The sequence below is a fragment of the Callospermophilus lateralis genome, chromosome 18 (genome assembly GCF_048772815.1).
Source record: "Callospermophilus lateralis isolate mCalLat2 chromosome 18, mCalLat2.hap1, whole genome shotgun sequence".
In the NCBI taxonomy this organism is placed as follows: domain Eukaryota; kingdom Metazoa; phylum Chordata; class Mammalia; order Rodentia; family Sciuridae; genus Callospermophilus; species Callospermophilus lateralis.
This window is the reverse complement of record NC_135322.1, coordinates 65,906,125-65,933,789: the sequence shown is the minus strand read 5'-3', so window position 1 is coordinate 65,933,789 and position 27,665 is coordinate 65,906,125. Positions and strand designations below refer to the sequence as shown.

General features: G+C 56.5%; 3 protein-coding genes across 7 annotated transcripts in view; 2 read left to right on the top strand and 1 right to left on the bottom strand.

Moving 5' to 3' along the window:
• Fanca (FA complementation group A) overlaps nucleotides 1-2,633 on the top strand; it is a 39,577-nt gene extending 36,944 nt beyond the window's left edge. For both annotated transcript variants that reach the window (XM_076837845.2, XM_076837844.2), the window contains exons 37-43: nucleotides 4-136; nucleotides 952-1,014; nucleotides 1,250-1,355; nucleotides 1,730-1,805; nucleotides 1,989-2,160; nucleotides 2,248-2,340; nucleotides 2,425-2,633. In XM_076837845.2, coding sequence (XP_076693960.2) covers nucleotides 4-136; nucleotides 952-1,014; nucleotides 1,250-1,355; nucleotides 1,730-1,805; nucleotides 1,989-2,160; nucleotides 2,248-2,340; nucleotides 2,425-2,532 — 751 coding nt within the window. In that variant the 3' untranslated portion in view covers nucleotides 2,533-2,633. The remainder of the gene's footprint in view (nucleotides 1-3; nucleotides 137-951; nucleotides 1,015-1,249; nucleotides 1,356-1,729; nucleotides 1,806-1,988; nucleotides 2,161-2,247; nucleotides 2,341-2,424) is intronic.
• On the bottom strand, nucleotides 115-16,316 carry Znf276 (zinc finger protein 276). Of its 2 annotated transcripts, none has more exons than XM_076837850.2 (11): nucleotides 15,278-16,316; nucleotides 14,025-14,328; nucleotides 13,337-13,383; nucleotides 12,802-13,248; nucleotides 11,620-11,698; nucleotides 10,486-10,569; nucleotides 4,856-4,966; nucleotides 4,713-4,788; nucleotides 4,299-4,416; nucleotides 3,296-3,395; nucleotides 115-3,226 (listed from the first exon to the last, which is right to left on the bottom strand). In XM_076837850.2, the coding sequence occupies exons 1-11, from the start codon at nucleotides 15,489-15,491 to the stop codon at nucleotides 2,956-2,958; spliced, it is 1,851 nt and encodes a 616-aa protein (XP_076693965.2). In that variant the 5' UTR covers nucleotides 15,492-16,316; the 3' UTR covers nucleotides 115-2,955. The 2 variants fall into 2 exon arrangements, with proteins under 2 accessions (XP_076693965.2, XP_076693966.2); XM_076837851.2 differs by having other exon boundaries at nucleotides 15,776-16,311.
• Vps9d1 (VPS9 domain containing 1) lies at nucleotides 15,850-27,665 on the top strand. Of its 3 annotated transcripts, none has more exons than XM_076837847.2 (15): nucleotides 15,850-16,500; nucleotides 17,630-17,705; nucleotides 19,076-19,168; nucleotides 19,270-19,432; nucleotides 21,210-21,321; nucleotides 21,414-21,476; nucleotides 21,884-21,936; nucleotides 22,012-22,099; nucleotides 22,271-22,356; nucleotides 22,878-23,374; nucleotides 24,264-24,393; nucleotides 24,602-24,810; nucleotides 25,087-25,183; nucleotides 26,315-26,419; nucleotides 26,881-27,665. In XM_076837847.2, the coding sequence occupies exons 1-15, from the start codon at nucleotides 16,402-16,404 to the stop codon at nucleotides 26,972-26,974; spliced, it is 1,965 nt and encodes a 654-aa protein (XP_076693962.2). In that variant the 5' UTR covers nucleotides 15,850-16,401; the 3' UTR covers nucleotides 26,975-27,665. The 3 variants fall into 3 exon arrangements, with proteins under 3 accessions (XP_076693962.2, XP_076693963.2, XP_076693964.2); XM_076837849.2 differs by having other exon boundaries at nucleotides 16,481-16,500; nucleotides 17,630-18,146; XM_076837848.2 differs by having other exon boundaries at nucleotides 16,408-18,146.

The window sequence follows — 27,665 nt, the reverse complement described above, 5'->3', positions numbered from 1 at the left end:
CAGCTTTCTGGCCCCTGGCTCGACTTCCCCTGCACCCAACCCTGCCTGGGTCTCAGCTGCTGCGTTGCACTTTGCAGTGAAAAAAGTCAAGACAGAAGGTGCCAGATGGCCGAAGCTGGACTGCGAGAGAGAGGAGGCAAGGAGGGACTGATTTTTTCTAGCAGGCTCATTTAATCAGGCATTTCTCAGGGTTTGCCTAGTGGATGTGGCTTTTCCAGGGAAAATCTTGAGGTTTCCATCCCTGTATTTGGAAATGAAACTAGCCAATGTGCAGTACTAACGACTCAAGTGCTTCTGTGGGGCTCAATTCTTTTCTTGCCAAGCCCTGCAGGCTGTCTGTTGTGAGTGCACAGCACAAGGCAGCATGACAGAATGCGGGTGGCTCCACCTTCTGTGCAGGGATTTTCAGACTCTGGCCTTGTGCCCCTTGGTTGCTGGGCCCTCGAGCCTGACTGCCCATTGACCCCCAGCAGCAGCACCCACCTAGGCTGCGAGTGCCGTGCGGTGTGCATGGAAAGCCCTGGCTCCTCTAGAGAGGAATGGGAGGCTGGAAATTGGAACCAGTGTCAGGCAAGCTGGGGGTGAGCAGCCAACATGGGCCAACACAGCCCCAGGCGACTCTCGATTCATGTGCCGCCCTGAGCCACGTAATCACGTGGCTCTGCTACAGAGCTCACGTAGGTGTTTAAATACCCTACGTTTTCTAAAGGTCTTGCACTTTGGCTAGAAACAATTTAGTGGCTTCAGAACCAGCCTCCAGCCAGGGGGCCTGGTCCTCAAGGGTCTGGCTTGCTGCCAGGTCAGTGTCCCCTGCCACACCTGGTGTTACACTGACTCAGCAGTAGTTTTCAAGAAGCTCCAAGACTAACCCACCTGGAGGAGCAGGTCTGCTTTGCCAGGGCTGGGACACCTGTGACCTGTGTGCCTAACCATACCTGTTGTCATCTGCAGCTACTGGTTCCCCTCTTTTTCTTTTCCTTGATGGACCTGCTCTCCTCACATCTGACCCCAAACGTAAGTGACCTTCCAGCTGAGGTACCCTCTTTCCCCATGGGTCAGACAGTACACCCCAGATCTCTGGGCATTTCCAGTGTGACACTTTCTATAGGTTGTCACCAATTTACAACTGAGCAAAAAGTCCAGTCCCCTCCCCGCCCCTCACCTCATGTTCCCATGAGTGCAGCAGTGCTTTCGTGAGCCCACACAGGGGCCATGCTCAGCCCTTCCCGGGGCTCTTCTCTGGTCACAGGACACGACTGACCCCCCGAAGGCTGTGAACACCTGTGCCGAAGTCCTTGAGTGTTTGCAGAGGCGGAGGGTGGATTGGCTGGTGCTCTTCCAATTGACAGAGACGGGTAAGCTGGCCACTGTCTGGTTTGTGACAGTCGTGTGATTTCTTCAGAAGCAGCCAATGGTTACGAATAAGCCCTTCCTGGGGCTCCCTTTCCAAGCTGTTTTCTTGCAAAATTTACAACTGGTTCAACTGTGGCAAATTCAGTACATCGAGGACTTATGAGACCACGGCTACCACCTGTAGGGTGTCTGCTCTCCTGCCTGCAGACATCACCCCACGTGGTGTCTGCCCATCCTCCCAGACCCAGGGGAAGGGAGTCCTCAGCGTGGCCACCCAACCTCATGTTGTCCCTGCATCCAGACACACTCCCAGAGTGCACGACAGCTCTGTCCCCAAGGCATCCCCAGAGCTGACTGAGGCCCCTTGGCATTGCAGATGCGGGGCTAGGGCACCTTCTCCTCCGCCTGGCCCCAGACCAGCATACCAAGCTGCTGCCTCTTGCCTTCTACAGGTAACCACCCTGCTGGGCTGGTCCCGGGGGCTTGGTGTGGTCAGAGGGAGCAGCATTTCCCCAGGCACCCTAGACTCCCACCAGATAGGGTCACTTGCCTGCAGCTTGGTACCACAGATGGGTGGGTGGATACACTCTCTGCACTAACCTACTTAGTCTGTGTCATGTTCTCTTTATCTCTAGTCTTCTCTCCCATTTCAAAGACGACACCATCATTGGGGAAGAGGCCTTTCTGCGTGTTGCTGTTGACATGTACCTCAAGCTGGTCCAGCTCTTCATGGATGGGGAGACCAGGGCTGTGTCAGCTCCGGCCAGTAGGAGACTAGAGCTCCAGGGCCAGTCCTCTCCCCAGCCTGTGAGAACAGCTCCTGCCAGGGAACGGTGGGGTCAGGTGGCACACCAGTCCTGGTCCACTGTGTCCTGATCTGCCTGTCCTCTCTAGGGCAACCCTGTACAGCTGATCACCGAAGCTCGTCTTTTTCTGCTGCAGTTGATACCTCGGTGCCTGAAAAACGGCTCCTCAGACATGGCAGAGGTACCTCAAGACACTCTCCTTGGGTCTGATTTCACCTCTCAGCCCCGGGCTGTTGGTCCTGAGTAGTGTTTTCCTTTCTCACAGCTGCTGGCTGGCCGGGAAGACTGGGACCCTGAGGTGAGCAGCGCCCTTCTGAGCAGGCGGCGGGCTGTGCCTGACACTGACCTCTACCAGGAGCCCCGTCTCTTCTGACTGGACTCTGCTCAGTGCACCAGCCTGGCTCCTTTGTAAATAATTTATTGCAAGCATAACATGAAGCTCTTGTTGCACTAGAAAATGGGTTACAAATCTCCTTGGCTGCAGAAGTTAGGAAAAAGGAATCAGTTACTCATAATCTGTCTGGCCTCAAGTAGCTCAGTACTTGGAAAATAAGCTGCTGGTCCCAGAGTGACAGAAAGGCTACACGATACTCAAGCTCCCTTGACCAGCCAAGGGAGAGAGGCGCCCTCCAGCCTGCCTGACACATGATTATATACGTGGGGCAGGGATGCAGCGTGGACTCCCAGAAGCACGCAAAGCTGTGCCCCAGTTAGAGAACGTGGAATCGTCTTTAGACCCCATATCACACCTGCAGAGTTCCAGCTGCTCTAAGTGCCACTGTCCCACCTGCCAACCTCAGGTAGGCTCTGGCTTCACAGCCTGGCCTTCCATGGCCCCAGAGGGGCTCGGGGACCCAGGTGGTGGCTCCGCCTCCAGGGGTAGGGCTTTGTCCTGGGTCTGTGTCAGAGGGTGCACCATAGACATATGCACATTGAGGTTGTGGGCCTTCTCAAACCGCCGGCCGCACTGGTCACAGGCAAAGTCCAGCTCTGTCTCCGCCTTGTGTTTGGTCATGTGGTACTTGAGGGATGCCCGCTGCCTGCACTGGAACCCACAGACTTCACACCTGGGGACAGAGGCAGGTGAGGGAGGCTGCACACCAGTCCCAGCCTCCAAGCACCCAGGCAACACTTACTGCAAAGGCTTGGCTCCTGAATGGCGCATCTGGTGGACAAGAAGGTGCTTCCTCTGCTTGAAGGTCTGTCCGCATTCATCACAGATGTAGTTGCGTACCTCTGGAGACCAGAAAGGGAGTGAGCATGGGTCCCCAAGACACATCAGCCCCGTGGTGTGTAACCTGGCACAAACACTGTGTGCCCACGCCAGGGCCTTGTTCAAGATGGGTATTTTCCTGACACAAACAAAAGCTTCTGAATGGCACAGATATACCATCTGGCTGACTGCTGGCAGGCATGGTGCAGTCTACAATTCCAGCCACTCAAGAGGCTGGGCCAGGAGGATCCCAGAATCCCAAGTTTGAGGCCACCTGGGCAAGTTAGCAAGACCCTGTCTCAAAATGAATTAAAAGGGCTGGGGATGTAGCTTATGATAGAGCACCCCTGGGTTCAGTCCATAGCGCGTGTGTGCACACACACAAACACACAGATTGTGTAGGGCAGGAAAAAACCTGGAAATAATGTCCAGTGAAAGAAATGGCACATGAATGGGTTTCATGGTGAGTGAGCTGGCAGTCACATCACTGTGTACAGAGTTCTAGCATGGAGCTCCCTATAGCACCTCTGTCGGGAGGGATCCACAGGCTCAGGCCAGGAGAATATGGGACAGTGAAATCCTGAGGGAACCTAGTGGGCCCTCTGCAGGAGGGTCAATGTCTTTGCTGTACCTGATTTTCACATTTCTACACAGAACGGCAGAATGTTCTGTAACAATGAGCCCATGGGGGCAGGGTGCCAGATTCCTATGCTGTCAGTCTAGCAACTGCTTGAGTCCTGAAGGAGAAGGGCAGGGGCACTCACTCCTGTGTGCAGATTCACCTTGACCTCTCAAGTAGCCTAAAGGCCATCTAGTATCAAGACACAGTCTTGGTCCTCCTAAAAGGGTGCCCAGCCATGGTCATGGTCACCACCCAAACTTGGACCACACCTCTGGGGGTCTGGCCTGTGAGGGTAGGTGCGTACCTGTGTGAATGAGCTTCACGTGGCGCTGCAGATAGCGGTCGATCATGAACACCTTGTTGCAGCCGGGGTGGGGGCAGGGCCTCTCTCGGACCTCCTCGTGATGCTCCTTGATGTGCTTCTGCAGGAGGGTGCAGGCAGAGGATTCTGGCTGCTTGGTCTGTTCAAAGTCCCAACCCACTTCCTCAGCAGACAAGGCCCGGCCCTCCTGGAAGCAGGGCAGATCCAACCACTCCATGTACCCCCTCCTCCATGCGGTGCTGGAGATGGAACCAGGCCTTTTGCAGTGTCTGCCACTGAGCTACACCCAGCCCACAGGCAGCGTCTCTGAGCACAGCATTGGCTCTACACAGGTCTCCGGGACGGGGCTCACACTAACCCCTGCCACACCTCAGTCACCCCTCAGCTGTTCCTCACCTTCATCCCGTCAGCCCCGCGATACACGGCTGTGCAGCCCTGGTAAGGACACTTGTAGATGGTGGGCAGCTCCTCCCTGCAAGGCACAGCATTTGTGGAGGCGCTGCCCCGAGGAGCAGGGCACCCGCACCACAGCCCCTCACCTCTCGCAGCGGAGCTGCTGTTTCCACCCAGGCTTGGGTCCCGGCTTCTTTCGAGGTTTTGGTTCTTCAGCCTTCTTGGCCTCTTTGCTTTCACTCTTCTTACCAGAGACCCTGAGAAAAAAGACACCCCAAGATTCAGCCCGACCTCGGTGGATTCAGTCCACCGAGGATTCAGTCCTCGGTGTTCCGTGCTTCTCTTCAGACCCCAGGTCCTCCTCCTGCTCCCATGACCATGCTGCTTCTGGGCCAACTGGCTGCCCTGGAGCCCATCTTAGTAGCCACCAAAGCTGGCACCACTCTGGAAACGGTGCAGGCGTAGAAAGCAGGTGTTTCCCCACCAATTGGTGCATCTTCAGATGCAAAGCCTGTCTGCAGATGTGGACAACAAAGCTAAGAAAATGGAGGGTTGGTCCCTTTACCACAACCTCACACCAGAAAAAAGCTCAACATCACCTCTGGACACTCCAGAGCCTAACAGGCAGGCTCAGAAAGCAAGGGCAGAATCTAGAGGGGCTGTATGCTCAACCTGTGGCTGGGGCTAGAACAGGAGTGAGACTGCATCCAGAAACATGGGATGGTGCTTTCAGGTTGCAGCAGGTATCCCAGGGGCATCAGGAGAAGGTGCAGGACACTTGTTTCCTTTTGGGCCCAGATAAGGAAACTCACAGCAGGCACCATGCTCAACAGTAAAGGGCTAAAATTCTACCATCAGGAAAAAGGCAAGATGCCCATGTCATCACTGTTTTTGGACACACTATAGAGGTCCTACGCGGAGAGACTCAGCAAGAAGAAAAAACGGAAAGGAAGACAAACTATTCACAGGTGACATGGCTACGTATGTGGAGTACCCTTCACAAAAATTACCAACAAAGGAGCTGAAGGTGCAGTTCAGGGGTCGAGCATCAGCATGCACACGGACATGCAGGGTACAGAACCAAGTACAAGCCCACTCCTCTTTCCATGAAGGCCTAACCCTGGTTGATGGCTGGCAGGGACCAGTTTGGAGAAGGTCAAGGACCTGAGACATCCCCTGGCATGGCCAGGATGCCCTTTAACAGCATCTATCCTGACTCCAAGGGCATATTTGTGTTTTCTGGCTCAGCCATCTGCTCCCTTATAGAAAGCTGCAGGAGCACAGATGTTCCTTTTGGTTGTTGGCTGGTCATACTTTTATTGTTTCGTCTTTGTTTTGACTTTAAGTGGGTTGGCCAGGCCCCCTTGCTGGTGTTGGAAGCTTTAAAGCTGTATTTTGGGGGGTGTATAGAGAGGTTGGTTATCAAAAGCTGTTTTCAGCTCTTCCTGGGGGAAAGAGGAGTATTATAGCATGGCCATCTGTACCAGAATGATATTAGAACTGAACCTAAAGCAACTGAGGTGCAGAGTGTGGAAAGGGATGGGAGGAAGATCTGACCCTTTTGCTGGAGGCCCCCACAGCCTCTTTCAGCCTGGCTGGCTGTTGGACTCCCTGTTTTCTGCTGAGCCTCCTCTCAGAGTCATCTTCAATAAGGGTCAGCAAGGTAGCTAAGAAGGTGGGAGACTGAATTTTTTAGATGTAATTGGACACAATGCCTTTATTTTATTTGTTTACTTTTTTTTTTTTTAAGAGAAAGTGAGAGTGAAAGAGAGAGAGTGTTGATATTTATTTTATAGTTTTTGGCGGACACAACATCTTTGTTTGCATGTGGTGCTGAGGATCGAACCCGGGCCGCACGCATGCCAGGCGAGCAGGCTACCGCTTGAGCCACATCCCCAGCCCTATTTATTTACTTTTATCTGATACTGAGGATCAAACCCAGGGCCTCCACATGCTAGGCAAGCGCTCTACTGCTTAGCTACAGGCCCTGAATTTGCCCTGTGAAATAAGGAAGTTGAAAACCAAAGAAATAAAATGATGTGATACCAAAAACAAACTCAAACACGCCTGTGATCCTATGATTCCCAGCAACTCAGGAGGCTGAGGTAGGAGGATGCAAGTTCAAGACCAGCCACTACAACTTAGTGAGGCCCTGTCTCAAAATAAAAATTTTAAAAGGCTAGAGGTATAGCAGAGCACCCCTGGGTTCAACCCCAGAATCTGAAAGAAAAGTAAATAAAACAATTAGGAACTAAATTAACCAAAGGCAAAATACTTGCATATTAAAAATCCACCAGAGCTGCCATAGCCAGAGACCACACACATGGAAAGAGCCAATCATCTCCCCCCAGCACAGAGCTCCACTGCTGTCCCCACCCACAGCCAAAATGGGGTGTAGCTCATGGTAGAGACCTTTGCCAAGCATGGGTGAACCCTAGGTCTAATCCCAAGTTCTGCAAAATAAAAATGAAAAAAAAAAAGATTTTTTTTTTTTTTGAGAAGTGGAGAAACCCATCTAAAATTTAACATGGAACTTTAAGGAATACTAAATAGCCAAGATTGATTCAAAAACAAGTTGGCAGGGGCTGGAGATGTGGCTCAAGCGGTAGCGTGCTTGCCTGGCATACATGGGGCCTGGCATACATGGGGCCTGGACACAAACAAAGATGTTGTGTCCGCCGAAAACTAAAAAATAAATATTAAAATTCTCTCTCTCTCTCTCTTTAAAAAAAAAAAGAAATTACATTTGATGGATGACTAATCGCAGCTATTTGGAAGGCCGAGGCAGGATGCAGGAGGATCACAAGTTCAAGGCCAGCCTCAGCAACTAAGCATGGCACTAACAATTTAGCTAGACTCTGTCTCAAAATGAAAAATAAGATTAAAAGGCTGGGGGAATATGGCTCAGTGATTAAGCACACCTGGGTTCAATCCCCAGTACCAAACAAAATAAACAAACAAAAAACTTCCAGATAGGCAGTCTTAATTCTTCCTTTATGAAAAAAAAAAAAAAAAAAAAAAACACAAGTTGGCAGACAAAACTGTTACTGAATACAGTTACATACACGCCAATCAAATGGTCTGGAACAGGGAACCTCACATAGGACCTCCTGATTTTTCAACAAGGTGTCAGCACCGTTCAGTGAGGAGAGAATACCTCTGCAACACATGGTGTCATACACTAAGATCAACTCAAGTGGATCAGGACCTAATCTAAGAGTAAAACAGCATCAGTAAATCATAAAAAACTTGCATTTGGCAGTAGTTCCCTAAATATGACAACAAAAACAGAGACAACGAAACTGGCAAATTAGACTTTGTCAAGTTTGAAATGTTGTATATTGATAGGTACTACTAAGATAGAAGACAGGAGAAAGTGCAGACCACCCATCTGGTAAGGATTTGATATCCAAAATACATGAAGAACTAAACAGCAAACATAGTTTAAAAATGGGCAGAATCTGCCTGTTATCCCAGCGGTCTGGGCAGTTAAGGGAGGAGGATCACAGGTTCAAGGCCAGCCTCAGCAACTTGGTGACACTCTGTCTCAAAAAAGGACTGGGAATATGATGACTCAGTGGTTAAGTGCCCCTGGGTTCAATCCCCAGTAAGAGCCCCCAAAAGATTTCTCCAAAGACAACTTGCAAATGGCCAACAATCCTGGAGTCATACCAGGCAACTGCATCCGCAAGGAAGAGAAGCCATTTCACACCATCTGCACAATGAACAAAACCCAGGAAAGCGCAGGGTGGCAAGGATGACTGCCATACAGAGTGAAGGGGTGCATCCCCCATAGAAAACAAGGGCGACTCCTCAGAGTTACACATGCAGCACCAAACAAGCCCCAATTCCACTGTTAAGTATACACCCCCCAAGGGCAAAGGCAGGAACTTGATGAGTTACAACGTCCTTGACAACAGCTGAAAGGTCAGCACGACCCCACACAAAACCCAACAGCCAGACAGTGTGTCCCTACAGTGAGTGCGGCTCAGCCACACAGCCTTGGGGGCAAGAAGGGGTGGGGCTCACGGCAGGGAGCAGCAAAGGCAGTGCTCAGCAGGTAGTTTCTAGTCGTGGTGATGATGTGCCACTGTGCCTGCACCTGGTACTGCTGGACTGCACACTTAAAAGAGGTTTAAATAGTGTACTAAGGGAGCCTTTTTGCTGATGTGCAGTTATCTCCCTGATGACTGTCCAGTGTCCCCTCCTGGCCAGCCTCACTGCTGGGCAGGGTGGCCCCCTCCTGTCAGTGACAGGCCATCTCCTCCCACACCAGACCATCACTTCTGAAGCTGTAGTCTCTGAAGCTCACTGATAAATGAACTTCCCACCTCCCCTTTCTCAGCTGTTCCATCCCCTCAGGTCAGGTCCTGGCTTTGACCTCTGGGTAGGACCTTTGTGCTCTGACCCATCTCCAGGCTGAGGACCCCGATGGCCAGGACTGTCTGGAGACCAAGTGGAGATGACTGAAGAGGAACACTTGTGAAGAAGGCACAGGGCCTGGGCCAAGGTGGGCTCAAGGCCTTATCTTTGCAGGTTCTCAGCTGGAGCTCACATGCTACCACTTGAGGAGTCAAGTGGCCTCCAGGTCCGTGCACATCACGGTTAGCAGAGGACCATGTCCTGTTCTCATCTCCTACAGTGGTTTCCACCTAAATAGCCCATATTATTAGAGGCCTTAGGATATTATCACGTCCCAATCCAAAGTGTGTGTATGTGTACCTGGGTGTCAGCAGCAAGGGCCCCAGCAGAGCACTTCCCCTCCCAAACCTGTCTGGAAAGGAGACCCGCCTGTCCCTCTTGGCCCACAGCCCTGCCACATCAGTGCCCAGCAAACTCCAGGTGTGTGCCAAGACTCAGCCTATAGAGGCCACTATATAGGAAGCAGGGCCTCCTCATGGCAGCTCTAGGCTGCACCCCAGCCATGCTTCCTGTATGAGACTCGCCTGGCCCCAGGCAGCTGTGCCTGCTCTAGCCTAGCCAAGCACTTGAGGCTTGGTCAAGTGTTCTGATTCTGACTGTCCTCCTACTTTCCTCTATTTCTCCTTCCATGAATGTCAGAACTTTCTTGAGAAAAAGGAAGCCAAGTTTATGTCTCTTATAGGATTTTTCCTGGCTGATTGTGTGGCATTCAGAGCTGCTTGCTCTCTGGGCAATGATTGGGTCAGGCATCAGCTGGCTGCTAAGTGCTGTGGGATGCCTAGCTACAAAACAGTACCAGAACCTGGCACAGGGTGCATGCCCATAATCCCAATGACTCAGGAAGCTGAGGCAGGAGGCTCACAGTAGAAGGCCAGCCTTAGCAAGGCCCTAAGCAACTTAGAACTTATCTCAAAATAAAAAAAAAAATAGAAGAGGTGTGATTCAGTGGTTGACCCCCGGATTCCATCCCCAGTAAAAAACAAAAAAAACACTACACCTCAGTGCCAGAGTCAAAGTTGCGGGTGGTTACCAAGCTGGGTCCCTGGGCCTCAGAAGTAGGACCCAGGGAGCAGGAAGCAATTGAGATGGGTATCCTGGTGGCATGCACTTAAAGAGCAGTGCTGGGTCTTATCAGTACCCCAACCAGCAGCCACAGGGTACCTCCTTCCACAGATTCATCTGCCTGTCTGGCCCTTCAAACCAGCCTACTGGTCACTCAGAAACCACATCTGCTGGGCTAGAGAGATGGGGCCAGGGGAGCAACAGAAGCATGGCTCTCTCATGTGCAGACTTGGGCTCACCCACCACTCACCACCCACCAGCCCCCATGCCGGCAGCAGGGCTGCACCCTTACTTCTTCTCTGGGTAAGGCTCAAAGGACTCGTCGGAGGACTGTGTACTCTGCTGCTTGTCATTTTCATCCTCACTCAGGAAGTCTCTAGGAGAGAGGATAGAGCCTTCAGCAAAGTCCCCTATGGGCCAGCCACAGACCCCAGGCCTATCTCCAGACACCCAGAGACCCCATGGCCCACTTCAGTTCTCCTGAAAATGTCTAAAAATCTACAGTCATCTCCAACACCATTTCCTACAGGAAGGGCAAGCCAGGGTCACTGAGCTTGGGCAGAAGTCCCCACGAGTCATATTCTCCAGTGCCAGAACCCCAGACTGAAGAAGGCTTCTTTACTGGCCCATGAGGGGTAGACTCAGAAGGTGGGCTGCATGGTGGGTGGCTTCACCACTGTACCTATGTAGCTGACAGATTTGCTCTCAGCCATTCCCAAGTCCAGAGGTTAGATCTGTGATCTTCACCTTAAAACACAAATCACTGTTTGGTCAGCCAAATAGCCAGGCTAAAAAGCCCATCATGTTCCCCCAGGCTGCCACACGCATATATGGAAGAAGGCCTGTGGCCATCCAGCAGCTGAGCCTGAGCCACATCCAGTCTCCTCACTGGAGGAGAACCAAAAACTGGCTGTCCTTCCCCATATGAACTACATGCATCTGGGCCCCCACCAAGGCCATGGGGCAGGATGGCAGGGGGCGAGCTTCAGCCCAGAGCTGAGAGACCCTGACAGCACTCCTTCCAAGGGAGGCCCGCAAGCCCAACCTGAGCAGTGCCTTCTCAGGCCTCAACCCCGTCACAGAGGGCAGTGCGTGGCACCTGCTGTTCTAGTGGCACCTGGATTAGCAGAAAGCTAAAACTTTTAAGAAGAAAACAGCCAGGTGGCAGTTTAACCAAGGGCATTCCCCACTGCCCTGGGATAGGAACTGCCCTAGCTCCTGGGAAGCTGTGCTGGGTTCAGGGGCCTCTGGAACCCAGGAGGTCCCCAGTCAGAACCAAGACACCTTGGAAGCTGCCCTGGCCTCGCCTCTCCTCCCAACCCTGGAGGCAGGGAGTGCCCACCAGGCATGGGCAACAGCCCCTCAGGTGGCCGAGTCTGATTTTCAAGGAGAAATGTTAGGCTATTTAAACCCACTCTTCTCTCACCCCTCAGAAAGGTCACTGAACTCGTCTTTTACCCGATCATCCGAGGCTGAAGACGGAACCTGCTTCTCACCCAATTGCCCTGGGAAGTGAAGAACAGGCTCCTGTTACCAACGCAGCAGAGGCTCTCACGTGGAGGCAGTGTGCTGCAGCTGCCTCCGCAGGGCCTGGGGTCCTCGGGCCTCAGCCCCCTTCTAGTCTAGCCCAACCCCATGTCCAGAGATGTAGGAACCTCCCAGACGGTTGTCAGTAAGCCTGACTCCTCCTCCTAGGCTCAGGCCCTCAATCCAGGTGGCTGACCCACAGTTGGAATTTTGGGGACATTTCTAAGAATATTGGTTTTCAGGTTTTGCTTTGATGGGTCTTGCTGTGCTGCCTAGGTAGGTCTCAAACTCCCAAGCTCAGACAATTCTCCCACCTCAGCCTTCTGAGTAGCTGGGACTACAGATGCCACTATACCTGTGCACAGTTCACAAAATCAAGCACTCTGAAATGCCTGTGACACTCAGCTCTGCCCCCATAGCCCTTCCAGGGAGCTGTGCTGTCCCATCCACGTGTCTCTAGCTGAACCACCTGGGTGGTCGTGTTTCTTTAGAGGCCCACTGAGGACCTGCACATAGGAGCCAGCTGAGTGCCCACAGGTGAGAGGTGTACAGGTCCCGTAGAAAACCAGAGGTAGACAGGAAGCTGACACTGGCCCTCCCAACACAATGTGTAGGGCAGCTGCACCACACACAAGTGGGGTCTGGGCCCCACAGAAGGACTGCTCCCTCAGCCAGTCAGCAACAGAGGCTGCCACACACCAGGGAGTCACAGGCAGCTGGCCAAAGCAGCGGCTTCTCTTCCCCCACACCCCATATACAAGGGCCCCATTATCCTCCTTCCCCTTGGTGCCCTCTGCCCTGAGCACTGACTTGGAGAAAGACTGGACAACAGATGAGAAACCTCACGATAACTGCTAGAGCACAGCCTACTTGGGAAGGGACGGAAAGCCCAAACAGGCGGGTGCCCACCTGCTCCCAGGAAGAAGCATGGAGGCTGGCTCCACATCTTTTCCCGTCACCTCCATTTCCCCGCACCACGACCAACACCCAGGATGGTGGAGAAGTTTGCTCTCAGCTGAAGACCCTGCCCCACTAGGGAATACAAAATCCTAGCCTAGCACAGGCTACAGGTGCCTCCTACCTGGGGTCTCGCAGGGGGGAAAGCTGGGCTGTGGTGGGGGGCCTGGCCCAGGCCCCACAGGGCTGCCATCTGAGGGAGGCGAGGATGTATCCATGCTGGGTGGCATCTTGGTCTCAGCCCCAACTGTGGTCCCTCTGCCCTGGGAGAGCTGAAGGGCAACCCCGGGGGGGCTGGATGCCTGGTTCTGGGTGAGCCGTGGGGCCGTCTCCTGGCCCCAGGCCCACTTGACTGCCAGTGCACTGTCCAGCAAGAGGGTTCTGCAGTGGGAGTCGGTGTCCATGGTGTAGGCGTGGCCCTGATCGCAGCTCCACACAGCCTGGATGATGCCGCAGTACTCGGAGGACAGTGTCCTCTGAAGGCTGGGCAGGGCCCTGCAGCTGGCCGCATGTCCGTGCACCCACCCCACCAAGCCGTGCAGGCACCGGGGGCTCGAGGTGATCAGATCCACTGAGGAGAGCCAATAGAGATGTCAGCCCCACACAGGCCAACTCCCGGCCCAAATGAAAGCCCACCCTGATACCAGGGGCAGACTTACCCAGACGAGCTCCTTCCTCGGCCACTGTGGGGGGCTGAGCACCAACCCTGCAGAGATCAGTGTGGACATAAGCAGATGCTCCCTCTGTAGGAGCCTCAGATCTCTCAAACCTTCCCAGCTGCCTCCTGCTGAAAACCCTCTCCTTGGAAACCTGTTCCTTCCCAGGGCTGCACCTTGACCTTAGAACCTGGGAAAGCTGAAGTCTGGGCAGAGCTCTGCAGCTTTCCTGTGGGTCCCATGGGTGCGCGAAATACCAGGGCCTGCTTACACTGGCTTCTGCAGAGCCAGGCACTGCCTACCCACCCCACTGCAAAGGTTCCCACCTCGGTACTCCCTGACCCTAAACACCACCCAGCACCCCGGGCACTTCCTGTGACATGCTGTATCCCTGAACATCCCCTAAATGACTAAACAAAAGCCTACTATGAGGGCTGGAGTTATGGCTCAGCAGTAGACCACTCGCCTGGCATGTGCGAGCCCCTGGGTTCCATCCTCAGCACCACATTAAAAATAAATAAAATAAAGGTATTGGGTCCAACTACAACTAAAAAAATAAATAAAAAAAAATTTAAAAAGCCTACTATGAGGCAACTGAGCCTGGTTGTAGCTCAGTGGTAGAGCACCTGCCTAGCATGTGGATGAAACCCTAGATTGATGCCCACTACTGAAAAAGGGCGGGGGAGCCTACTTTGCACAAGGTTTCCGATGGCCTGTCGGGGTGACGTTGACTCTCTGCAGAAAGGACCTGAGGAGGCTGTGGCACTGGTAGAACTGGGTGTGGCAGTTCTTGCAGATAAACTGAGACAAGGCTGGGTCCTGGTGCACAGCCACACCCAGCAGACGCTGGAAGTCCCTGATGAAGACACGCTCCCCTGGGGACGGTCTCTCAGAGCTCTCCCCAGGTGCCCTGTCAGAGATGCTTCGGAGACTCCGTGAGGAGAACTTCCCGTGGCAGAGGCGACAATGCCCCATGGCAAGAGCCCGGCCTGTTCCTGACAAAGCAATGTCAACAGTCAGCAGGAAGCCTGGCAGCTGTGCACAGACACAGGAGAAGCTCTGAGGAATCTGAGCCCGGGGGGAAGTGCCCTCTGGGGCCTTGAGAGGCAGGCCTCAGGCTGGATGTGTGAGGCCCTCAGGCCTCAGGCACTGGGCTCAGGGGACATCCAGCCTTTTGGAAGATCACTGGTTCAACAATTCCAAATGCCTCCACAAGGGTGGAACTTCATTCCTGCTCTAGAAATGAAGGAGCTGTGCCCACACCATCCATCCTTGTGCCTCCTGCCTGCCAAATGAGGGTGTCACCTCATTTCCTGCCCCCATGATTAAACAAGGGGGCACAGAAAGGCCTTCTCAGAAGGGCAAAGTTATTACACAGCCCAAGTACACTGCTGCAGTGAGCCTAAGCAGCTGCAGCCAGGGGGGTCAAGGAGTTCACAATGAAGGGGTTCTACCCCACCTTCTGGATGAGCTTTCACCAACAGGAACCTGAGGCTCAGAGTGGTTAAGTTATCTAAAAGGTGCACAGAACAAAGGGTCACCAGGTCCTGGAGCAGTGGTGCACACCTGTAATCCCAGTGGCTCGGGAGGCTGAGGCAGGCGGATCCCAAGTTCAAGGGCAGCCTCAACAACTTAGCAAGACCCCCGTCTCAAAAAGCAAAAGGAACTGGGGATGTGGCTCAGTGGTACAGCGCCCCTGGGTTCAATCCCAGCACCATAAACGAGCAGGAATGAAGGCGGGAGCTGTCGGACGTCAAGACCTGAGCACTCAACACCTAGCAGCCTAGAGGGCGGCCGGCCTGCCGAAGACCACCGCCACGCGAGCTGACAGACGGCCGGGCGCGTCCCGCGGGCCCCGAGGCCCTCTGCGCTTCAGATCACCGCGCCAAGGGGGCGGGAGTGGCCCGCTACCCCCGCCCGCTTCGCCCACGCGGCCCGACCCACCTGCCTCGTCCGCTCCGTCTTCGCCCGCGTCCGCGCAGGCCCGAGCCGGGGCCCAGCTGAGACGCGCCGCCGCCAAGGCCGCCGCCCTGTCCACGCCTGGTGCGCCGCTGCGCGAGGGTCGGCCCCGGGTTCGGCCGCTAAGGCCGCCGCCCGAGGCCCCGCGCGGCCGCGCCGCCCCGGGCGACAGGAAGCGGCCAAGCCGGTCCCGCTTCATGGCGGCGGCCGCCAGGACAGCCGGGCCGAGGTATTCGGGGCGTCTCGGGCGGACTCGGCTCAGCTCGACTGTGCTCGCTCGGTTCTGCCCGGCCCCTCGGGCCTGCTCGGCTCCGCTCGACCCCTCTCGGGCCTGCTCGGCTCCGCTCGGGCCCTCTCGGCTCGACAGACGGCCCGCTCGGCCCCGCTCGGCTCGACCCCCTCGTTCTGCGCGGCTCCGCTCGGCTCGGCGGGGTTCGACCTCACTCTGCTGGCAAAGTTCCGCTCGGCCCCGCTAGAACTTACGCGCTCGGTTCCGCTTACGCGCTCGGTTCCGCGCGATTCCGCTCCGCCCCACTTGTGTCTGCGTGCAGAATTCGGCTCGACCCAGCCGTTGGGCGTCACCAGACCCGACACCGGCGAGGCAGGGAACGCGTCCTATCAGGCCGAGGGCCACACTGCCCGCCGCGGCCGCCCGCGGGTCTGGCCTCAGGAGGACGAAAGTCGCCTAGAACTCGTGACAAGTCCGCGACGGGGAGGCGCGCTGGTCCTCCCGCCCTCACCTCGGGCGGCCGAGGGGCCGATCGGCCGCAGACGTGGAGGCGCGGGTTGTAGCTCTTAAGGGCTCTCGGCAACCACGCGAGGAGGCTGCCTCCACCAATCTCCTGGTGCAGACGGGGAGAGGGCCCGCCCCAGACCACTGACAGGATCCGCCCCCGCGCCCCGGCGCCCGGCTCCCTCCACCGGCGGGGCGGACGCTTGCTAAGCGGGGCGGGAGGGGGGAAGCCGGAAGTACGCCGCGCCCCTTCCGTTAGTCCGCTACTCGGGTGGCTCCCGCGCCCGCGCGTATTGAGTTCCGGCTGGCAGCCGCCCGTCCGGCCCCTCGGCCGCTGCCACCGCCGCCGTCGCTGCCGCTTTCCCCGCCCGGCGTCATGGCCGCTGCGGCCGGGGACGGTGCGGCGAGGCCTCTACAAAACGCCATGAAACTGGCCAACGGGGCCATCGAGCTGGACGCCGGCAACCGGCCCCGGGTGAGACTGAACGGAGCGCCGCGGCGGCCGGTGGGCGAGGGTGGGCGGCGGCCGGGCGCGCTCCGGCTGGCTGCTGGCTGTGGGCGCGCGGTGGACTCGGGCAGCGCGGCGCGCGCCGGGCAGAGCTCCGTCTGGCCAGCGAGTCCGAACCCGAGCCCCGGTGGGTGCGAAGCAGCCGAGCTTACGTGACTGACAGATCCGTGTGTGGCTCCGGGCCAGCGGACCCAGTCCGGGACGGAGCCCGAGGGCCTCCCGCGGCTCTGGGGATGCCGAGGTGCAGTAGCCTCCAGAGGCCGCGGGAAGGAAGTGCGGGGCGACTTGCCCGACAATGGTGGCCACCTCGTGGGCGGCGACCAGGCAGACCAGCCTGTGGAGCCACACTGGCTGCCCCAGGAGGGCATCCTGGTTCCCCAAGTTGGTTTTCTGGGGCAAGAGTCAGAAATCCTGCTGGAATCCATTTTGTCCTTGTCTCTGTAGTGCAGACTGAGTCTAGGGTGGATGATTCGACAACTGGTTTAGAAGAAAACAAGCACTCTGTGCTGTGGCTCCCCGCTCCGGGGCTGTCAGAGCCGTGGTCAGAGCAGTCGCACCCGAAAACCGCAGCATTCAGCCGTTCCAGCTCCTGGGCAGGGGATTTATTCTGTGGTTCTGGGAAAAAAGGGTTTTCCTGAACCTAAGCCATAAAGTGAGTCTGGGGTTTGCAGCCTCTCTCCCTCCTTAACCTCTCAGGACGCATTTTCCTTAAACGAAAGAATGAGTGGTTGTGTTGCACAGGAAGGAGACTTGTTGCACTGAGTGAAAAACAGCATCAGCTGCTGAAGCTGCTTCCCCAGGCCACTGAAGTGATCACTGCTTTTCTGTGCCTCAGAGAAGGACAGTGAGAGACAGCTTGATGCCCAGTGGTCCCTGCTTTCACTGCCCAGCGCAGATGTCGCAGGAATCGCCCTCTGGCATCCATCTCAGGCATCTTTTCCTTCCTGTCTGGACAGTGGGGATGCTGTCTGCCCCAGTGAATCACCACAGGCTAGGGGTCTCTCTCAGGGAGAGCAGGTACTGCTGCTTCTGTTCCCTGAGGCTGTCACCCCCTCTAGTGGCCTGACCCCTGCCATTTCTCCCCTCGGGAACGCAGGAGGCATACACGGAATACCTGAGGAGCATCCACTACATCTCCCAGGTGCTACTGGAGGATGCTGGAGCTCATCAAGGTACAGCTCAGCCTTGCGTCTTTCATAAAGGCACGCTGTGAGAGCTTAGCTCCTGACGCTTTCCAGGCCTGAGGTCTCTGTGTCCTTCTAGCCTGATCATTAGCAAGAGAGTGGGTCAAGAGCATGAACTGTAATAGTGTGGCATGGTGGCATCCAGGGCAATGCTATGGGCAAAGGGATGGATTCTCAGGAGGACAAGGCACTGACCAAGGCAGAGAGGAGAAGGCTGCACATAGGTGGGGGTGTTCTTAAGACAAGGACATGCCAAGTCCCTGAGAAGGGAATGGATATGGGCAGAGCTCTGTGTGCCTGTGTGAGCTGTGAAAGAGCTCACAGAGGCTTTGAGCTTTGTGAGAGAGGCCTGCACAGGAACAAAGACTGAAGGAAGTTCTGCAGAGCGGACAGCAGGAGCTGGACTACTGGAGGCAGGAGCAGTGAAAGGTTTGGCATGTACCTTGCAGTGGGATTGACCAGACTTGTTATGGGAAGGTGGTGCCAAGGGCAGGAGGAGCTCAGGTAGATGGTAGGGCAAAGAAGATTTGTGAGGGAGAAGGAGAGAATTCCACCATGAACACATTAAGTCTGAAAGCAAGCAGCCCAGTGGATATAGGGCCCAGTCAGGGAAAATCAGTGGTCACCCCAGTTCCCCAGAGAGGGAGGGAGCTCAGCCGAGTGCCAGAGGGCACTCCAGGATTGAGGCATTGGGAAGAGATAGCATCAAGGGAGGGTAACATCCAGGAAGCAGAGAAACGTGAGCAGCCTGCCGTCTTTGGCAAGTTGGGCAGGGGTAAGGACAGTTTCAGCAGAGCTGGGAATGAGAAGAAAATAGAGTCTTACAGGTTCTGTTCTAAGGGGAGCACAGCAGTAGGTCCAGGAGCTAGGGCTGGTGGGGTCCAGGGCAGAGGGGGTGTCTGCTTAGGAATGGTTCTGTAGAAGGAAGCTCTGGGTAGGGGACGGGGTGCGAGGTGGTGCTTGGGGCCAACCTGCAGGAGGACAATTCTGGGAGCATGTGCAGCAGGTGAGAGATGCCCAAGGAGTCCCTCTGCACATCCTGTCTCTGTGCAGTAGCCACAGAGGCTGCATGGCCCTCACCCCAGACGTGCCATAGTTGTGGATGAGGCCTCCCAGTGAGGAGTGAAAGTCCAGCAGGGCTCTGACATTCAGAGTCTGGTGAGAGGCCAAGGGTTAGTCTGATGCTGGACTGGCCAGCCACAGGAGTGTACATGGCCATGAGCCAAGTAGACCAGCTGGTGGAGCCACACTGACTGCCAGAGGTGGGGGTCAGAGGTGAGGATGGGCTTGCCTGTTCTTAGCAAGCTTCTGATTCTGACTACTAGAGCTGACTACAGCCAGCCTCTGTGCCTCCCCAGATGCTGATGAGACTGTGCCCCCTGACACCTCAAAGATGCTGAAGCTAGCTGGGCAGTGTCTGGAGCGGGCCCAGTCAACAGCTGCCAAGCTTGGTGGGTACCCAAAGAAGGAAGTTCTCCTGAAGTTTCCCTCAGTCTGCATCTGTTTTGTGCAGTGGGCCCCCACTGCTGATCCTGGCTTTGTATATTTGCAGGAAAAGTGCGCCTGAAGCCAGCCATGCCTGCGGCTGCTTCAGTCCCCTCACCTGCCAGTCGACACCGCCGGGTGTGTTCCGATGAAGGAGGGAAGCTTTCTCCTTTTTTGCCACCTGAGATCTTCCAGAAGCTCCAGGTGGTAGAATCACAAAGCTCAAAGAAGTAAGATGGAGGGAGGTGCACTGAGGTTGAGGACTGGGTCTGGAGGCCAAGCACAGCGAGCCCACCATGGGGAATTAGTTGAAATGGGTCTAGAGTGGAAATATGTTTGCATGCTAGGAGCAGATGCAAGTCCTTTTAGGAAGAAACGACCTTCATCTTTCATGAGTTCTATGGCCACAGCCAGAGATAGCCAAGCACAGAAGGAAACAAGAAGCAGCAAGAGCAGACCTGAAGAGTGTCCTCAGGTAGTGCTCTCAGGCCCCTGCGTCTGAAAACGCTGCCAGGAACAAGAAACTGAACAGGCAGGCCAAGCCCAGGAAGAACCAAGTAGAAAGGAAGCAGGACACAGGATCCTGAAGTCACTTTAAAAACCAGCTGTGGCTCAGTGTGAGGCCCTGGGGGGTCCATCCTCAGCACCAAGTGAAATAAATAAAATAAAGGTTCATCAACAACTAAAAATTAAACTAGTTGGGAACAAGAATAAATTATATTTTCTGGTGGGAATCCACACAAAATCAAGTGAATGAGTCTGCAGTGGTGCAGACAGCGGGAGAGAAGCCTGGGACAGAATCAAGAAGGTGTCACAGACTCAAGAGAAATGGAAGGCCAAACGTGTGTTGGAATTCTAGAAAGAGGAGAAAGGAAAGGAAGGGGGCCAATATTTGAAGATATAACAGCCCAGTGTGGTGGTGCACACCTGTAATTCCAACAGCTCAGGAGCTGAGGTAGGAAGATTGCAGGTTCAAGGCCAGCCTCGGCAACTGAGTGAGACCCTGTCTCAACAAACATGAGGTGGGTTGTAGCTCAGTGGTGGAGCCCTGGGTCAGATCCTCAGCACCACACAAAAATAAATGAAATAAAGGTATCATGCTTATCTACGGCTAAAAGATATATTTAAAAAATGGCTGGGGATATAGTTCAGTTGTAAAGTTATAAAATGCCCCTGGATTCAATCTCCAGTACAAAAAAAAAAAAAAAGTAGACACAAATGACAGAGAACTTTATAGAACTAATGAAAGATACCAAGATACAGATACAGGAAGCCCAGTGAACCCTCTCTGGGACAAGCAGAACCCACTCCTCCTGCCCACTGCTCCTGGCTCCCTCATGTCTGCACATGCATCTCTGGGGCAGAAGAATGCAGGGGCAGGGAGGTTCCAGTGGTGTCTTAGACTTAACTCACAGGGGCACTTCTACAACTGACCCCACCACAACACCAGAGTCACGTCCTTGTGTGGTCCTGTTAGGACTTCCCGGTGGACTCTCCCAGGGGCACTTCTACAACTGACTCCACCACAACACCAGAGTCACGTCCTTGTACGGTCCTGTTAGGACTTCCCGGTGGACTCTCCTCCTTGGTCTTGCCCCTCCACCACCAAGAGCAGGGAGGTGGGAGAAGGCTTGCGGTCAGATGTTGCCGGCACCTTGACTCTGCTGCCCCATCCCAGAGTAGACATGGTTCTCCTTTTTTGCAGACTGCAAACAAATCTGTTTGGCATGTACATTGTGCTTTTTTCAAGAGTTCCAAGTTGTTTCCATAGATACATAACTAGTTTTCACTGAAGTTCAAATGTCCAGCTAAAATTCCTGGCAATATGAAGTCTTGTGTTTTGGTGGCAGATTAGGAGGGAAGGCATGTCTAGTTTACCCAGAACACCCCTTGCATCTCCTTCAGCCCTTGCCACCATGACTTGGTCTCAGGAGGCATGTAAGGGAGGTGCTTGAGTCACCAGGTACTCAGTCCTGGGGTCTGGACAGCAGCGTGCACCATTTCCAGGGAGCTGACGCCCCTGGAGGAAGCTTCCCTGCAGAACCAGAAGCTGAAGGCTACTTACGAGGCCAGGATGGCCCGCCTGGACCCCAGCCAGGCCATGCAGAAGACATCACTGGTGAGTGGGTCAGGGAGGGCCTAGGGTTGGTTGCAAGAGTCCAAGGGGTGGGTGAGGAGTGGGCCTGGAGTGAATCCTTCTTCCCCTCCTAGACTCTGTCTCTACAACGGCAGATGATGGAGAATCTGGTGATCGCCAAAGCCCGGGAGGAGACAGCATCCCATCTGCCCATCCTGGTTGTCCCCAAGGAGAGATTCAGAGTGTGGTCTTAGAGTTTAGGGCAGCAATGGGGCAGAGTGGGCCTAGGGAGAGCCTGGGAGTTGTGGAGCTGGGAGGAGCCTGTCCTCCATGGCCTACCTGCTGCTCTGCCTCGTACCTCCTGGCTGCTGCATGAGCTGTCCATCCCCTCCAGCACCAAGTAGCTCTGTTCATAAGCTGTGACTGCCTCAGATGTCTTCCCTGGGAACAGCCTGTCCAGGTCAGTGCCTGTCCTGGCCTTGCCTGCCTGCTGGGCCCCAGGACATCTCAGGTGCTGGGGGCATGCAGGATCCGTGAGGGATAGGGAAGGGGCAGAGGTCCTCTTAGGTGAGATGTTACCGGCACCTTGACTCTGCTGCCCCAGCTCCAGCGGAAGATGGAGGAGCGCCGGTTGCGACTTCAGGAGGCTGCCAACAGGTGTGTCTCCTAACGTCTCTTAGCTAACGGGGTTCCCTGTGCCAGCCTTGGGCCCAGCTCATCCTTCCTCCCCAGGAGGTTCTGCAGTCAGGTTGCCTTGACCCCAGAGGAGCGGGAACAGCGAGCTCTCTACGCGGCCATCCTTGAGTACGAGCAAGACCACGTGAGTCCTGCTGGCGGAGCAGGTGGGCGGCGGAGCTAGGGTCACATGGCCTACTGGTACTGGGTCTTCCCCACACCCTGGGAGGGCTCCGGCACACTCTTGGTTGGGGACAAGGGGCATCCCATCCCAGGGGACCCACTGTGCTTTCCTTCAAGGCCCCCTGTCCTATAGGACTGGCCACAGCACTGGAGGAGCAAGCTCAAGAGGAACCCAGGGGACCTGTCACTGGTGACCAACCTTGTCTCCCACCTGCTCAGGTACTCTGGGCCAAACAGATCCCACCCACCGGTTCTCCAGGGGCTTCTCCTGTCAATAGCTGATAACATGGAAGAGGCTTAGGAAAAAAGCTGAGTTGTGATGGCTGGGGAGGCAGCTGGTGGAGCAGCAGGCCATGGGGCTAGGGCTCTGGCCGAGGCACTGGTGCTGCTGACGCCCTCTCCCGCCACTGCAAGGTCCCTCTGCCATGGCCCTGTGGAGGCCTGGGCTCCCTCTGCCTGGGCCCCTCTGCACTAATGGCTTCAGTCGGCTTCCTCCAGCCTCCCCACATGGGGCAGGGTCACGCTCCAGGAACCATACAGGAATCGCTTCTCTTAGGTCTCTTGTGGAGTGGCACCTTTGTGGATGGGTGGACACCACAGAGGGTGACAGGCTGGGGTCGGGTTTCTTACCCCCCATAGAGGCCTCTGGCTTGCACTCTGCTGAGGAGCAAGGATGGGACAGGCAGTGGTGCGTGCCTCCTGTGCGGCCCCTGCCCGTCAACCTGCTACTCTCCTTGCAGCCTCCCCGACCACCCAATCTCGCAGCTCCTCAAGAAGCTCCAGTGTGCGGTATACAGCGCCCTCTACCCCGCTGTGAGCCGGGGCGCCCTCAGCACCGCGTCTGCCCCAGGTGTTGATGCACTGCTGGCCCCTGGGGGCCGGCGGCTTCGGTCCTCCCAGAGCCTCTACTGCATGCTCTCCCCACCAGAGTCCAGCGTGGCTCCAAGGCCCCAGGATGGACTCCCTGCCACGCCCACCATGCCCCCACTCAACTCTGGGCCCCTGGACAGAGGGGCAGACAGCAGCCCAGCTGGGCCTCCCTCACCCCTGACGGATGCCTCAGCCTGCCTGCCAGACAAGGACAGCTCCTTTGAGGATCTGGAGCAGTTCCTGGCTATGTCTGAGAGGTGGAGCCAGGGTCCTGGGGGGCAGCCTGAGCCACAGACCCCGGGAACAAAGAGGGAGCCCTTGCTGGAGTGCCTGAAGAGTACAGTGAAGGACATACACGATGCCATCGGTGAGCAGCAGACCCATGTGGCAGCCCTCTAGCCAAAGCCCCTTCTTGGACAACAGAGCCTCTGTCCACCCTCCATGTGGCTCAGTGGACCCTGATCCACCCAGGGTCTCCCTCTGTTCTGGGTTGTGTCCTCCCTGGGCTACATAGGGAGGTGGGGAGAAATGACCTGTCCATCCCTCCTTGTTGCCCTGATCCCTGTAACTCTCCTGTTACAGGAGACCTGTCAGAACTGTGGGCAGCAATTAATACTGGCTGTGCCCTGGGCCAACGAGGTGCACGTTTCCCCAGCCCAGGACTGCTGGTCCAGCATGGGCACCAGCTGCAGTCTGCACTCACCCCCAGCCTTTCCACTGGGAAATGGCATGGGGACCCTGGGGCCCAGGTGACAGGGGTCTTATGAGCTCCTTCTAGGGATGAAGGCTTCCATGATTTTAAGAACCAGTGGGGAAGGGCCTGCATTCTCCTGTGCTGCCCACGTCCTGAAGGCTCTGGTCGTGCCCCTTCTGCACCCAGACTCTAAAGCCCTGTGTTTCCTACAGATGTGAGGCAGGTCCTTTAGAAAGGGGCCATCCTCCCCTCTCCTCTGCAGACCCCTGGCTACACAGCAGCCCCAGGGAGGAGGTGCAGCAGGCCTCTGGCCTCAGACCCCCTGCCCTGCCCCAGGCCATACCCACCCAGCATGGCAGGGGTGGGCGTGGGGAGATTGAAGGCAAGTAGAAGGACCAAATGGAGCTCTCCCCACACCGAGCCTGGACCTTCCTGTGGCTCAGCCGCACAGGCTGGCTCTGGGGGAGGAGGACACCATTGCTCTGGGCCTAGAGCCTGCAGAGGTAATAGCAGTCGGGGGTGGGGGGGGCTGCCTGGACATCCCCAACTCTGTTCCTGGCAGACAGGCTGCTCTCGCTGACCCTTCTGGCCTTTGAGAACCTGAACACAGCCACCTGCAAGGACCGCTGCCTGGCGTGCATCGAGGAGCCCTTCTTCTCCCCACTGTGGCCCCTGCTGCTGGCCCTCTACAGGTATGTCCCCTGCCTGCCAGCCACCCCAGACAAGCCCTGGAACACCACCGCCTGCTCTTCAGGTGACTCAGGTCCCAAGGCAGGCTTGGGAACTGTTGGACTGTTTGCTTGGGCTCACTGCCAGCCAAGTCTCCCCAGGACAGAGTTTGAGGACCCCCAGCCACAGCTCGGCCCTGCCCTGGCCTGAGCTGGCCTCTCTCTGCCCTAGGAGTGTGCACTGCACCCAGGAGGCTGCCCTGAGTAGGAGCATGGAGCTCTACAGGAACGTGCCACCCACAGCCCTTGGCATCCCCACCAGGCTCCTCCCCCCGCAGTCTGAGACTCGGGGGGCCACCACCTACCCCTACCGTGCCGCAGTCCAGGAGCTGGGGCTGCTGGTCCTAGAGAGCTGCCCTCAGAAGAAGCTGGAACACATTGGTACGGGGGGCGGGGGGGCTTTGAGAGGTGGGAGTCACGAGGCAGATTCCCGCCTCACAGTGGTCTGGGCCTGTGCGGCGCCTCTGGGCTGCCGACATTCTCTGGCCAAATGTGAGGGCAACACCCCTGGAGGCATGGCACCAGCTCTTCTCAGCCCTGTACATCAGGAGAGGGTGGGCAGCAGCAGGACTCCCACATGGGGACCCTTGGTCCTCCTGTTCCTGCTGGGTCCTTCTGTTGTACCCCCACCCCTGAAGCCAGGCTTCTGTGCCACAGTGCGGACCCTGCGGGCCATCTGTGTCTGTGCAGAAGAGTACTGCCGCGCCCAGGAAGCCACGCACCAGGCCAGCACCCATCCCCCGGCAGCTGCCATGTGAGTTCTAGGAGGGGCCAGGGTACCCCGAGAAGGACACCCAGGTAGGAGGAGCTGTCCTGCCCTCAGAGACTGGGCAGGAGGGAACTCTCCCACCTGCCCTGAAGCTGTGTGAGGAGGACCCGGCAGCCCTGCATCTCCAAGCATCCAGGGCCATTCACTTTAGCACAGTCCACAGAGGACCTGGGCTCAGAGCGGGTGGGGCCTGCCCCTTCCTCACATTCCAACCATCTGGACAAGGCTGCTGGCATTGCATCAGGCTGGGAGAGTCTTCTCAGGGATGGCTCCTTGGCTGATCTGGTGAAGCTGAAGACCACTTTCCCTAGCAGCATGTGCTGGTAGCCCCCGTCGCACACCTGGCACAAACAAGGGAGCTGCCACTCTGCAGTCCCCGGGCCCTGCACAGATCGCCCAGCCAGGGACATTGCTGGCATGTCCTGAGCAAGCTGGCTTCTCCCCACCTGAGTAGCCCGGGGGTCTGTGGTGCCCACTCCTACTGTGACTCCCTGGACTTAGCACTCTTCTGACCTGGAGGTTGTGTCCCCCTCAGCCCTGCAAAAGCTCTGCCTCCTGTTGCCCTGCACCTGGGACCTACAGCTTCAGGTCAGCAGTGCAGGGCAGAGCTCCACCGGAGGGAAGGGAGCAGAACCCTCCTGGCCACTCCAGGCTCTGACAGGGAGAAGCTGAAAAAAGTGGCCTGGCTCCCAATGGCCTCTTCACCCATTTCATGAGTTCCAGGGATAAAAGGGCTTGAGTCCCAGCCACTACCCCCACCAGCCCAACTGTGGAGCCAGTGCAGGGCCACCATGTTCCTGCAGGGAAGGGGCTCAACCAACTCGAGCCCCAGCTCAGATTCCAGCCGCCTCCCTGGCTCCTTGCCTCTACTCTTCCCAAAGCTGCTGGCCCTGAGCAACACTCCCAGAGCATCATGTCTGCCTGGAGCCGAGTGGCCACAACACTGTCAGGGTGGTAGGCCGCCAGGAGGGGGACCATCCATCCATACTCAGGAGGTCTGTTCTGCTGATAGGCAGGAGGACAGGCAGGCCAAGACCACTCCAGGGCCACCAGGCTAGGGGAGTGAAAGGCCCTCTGGCCCTGGAGCCCACCAGCTGCTGTGCTCTTGCCCAACAGTGGTGCTGATGACCTGCTGCCCATCCTGTCCTTCGTGGTGCTGAGGAGTGGGCTTCCCCAGCTGGTGTCAGAGTGTGCTGCCCTGGAGGAATTCACCCATGAGGGGTAGGAATACCCGGGCCAGTGCGGGGCAGGACCAGGCATGCACCCCCAGCTAGGTGTCTCCTTGGGAAGGACTAGAGACAGGGCAGCCATGTACACCAGGGGATTTCACCCCGTTCCTAGACTGGTGCTAGGCAGTGACAGGCTGTGGGCAGACAGGAAGGCAGGCTGGAGGCCCCAGCAGCACCTCTGGGCCATGTTGTAGGTGCACCTGTGCCTAGAGCCCTTTGTGTCCCACAGTCCCTTGCTTAGCAGGCCCTGTCAATACCTGCTCATGGAAGGGTGGTTCTGCCACCCACGGACAAACAGGTACTAGGGAAAGGCCCTCCCAAGCCTGGCCTCCCTGACAGCCCAGGTCTGGTCACCTCTGGCCCAGGTCCTGCCCTGTGAGAGCAGACGTTGCTTTCCAGAGTGCTGGGTGTCATGCCCCTCAAGGTGACACATGCCTTTGCCACTCCTTGCAGCTACCTGATTGGAGAGGAGGGCTACTGCCTGACGTCACTACAGAGCGCCTTGAGCTATGTGCAGCTCCTGCCCCGAGGGGCCCAGGGCCACTGAGGTCAGCCCATGGCCTCCATGCTGCCCTACACACCTGGCCCTGGGGTGGGGAGCCAGCCAGGCCTGCAGGGGTCTCCTGCTCTTGCCCCTTCTTCACCCACATCTGCCCCTGGGCACTAGGCAGCAGCTTCTCCCAGCAGGGCCGAGGCAGCCCCCGAGCCCGCCCCTGCTCTGTTCTCTGCTAGCCTCTGAGACCTGGTGAAGGGAAAGCTGGGGCCTGTACACCACTGGCAGGCCTCTAGCATTGCACATCTGCAGGCACAACCCAGCCTGCCAACACTAGAGTGGCCCTCACAGGGCAGCAGCTCAGAGCAGGGAGGTAGGAGCCTGGCCAGAGCAGCGGTCTCCCTTCCCCCGGAACAGTCAAAGCCTTCTGAGCCAGTTTCCTGCCACAGCCTGCCAGCCCCGTCCCAGGAACTTGGGCACGGCAGTGTGGGACTGTGATTGACTGATTGGACAGCAGCTGCCCTGCTCGCTTGTGTTGGCCCAGGTGTTCCTGCCCTGAGTTTGGAACTCTGACACTCCCTGCCCTGGCTCACTTTGGTGGTGAGTGATGAATATTCCAGAACCGCTGTCTAGCTCCCACTTCTGTATAGCCTCTCCCAGGCCAGCCTGAGCCTGAGGTCACCTGCCTGCCACACACCTGTATGGCCACCAACCTGGCCTAAAATAAAGAGTCGCTGCTGTCTGA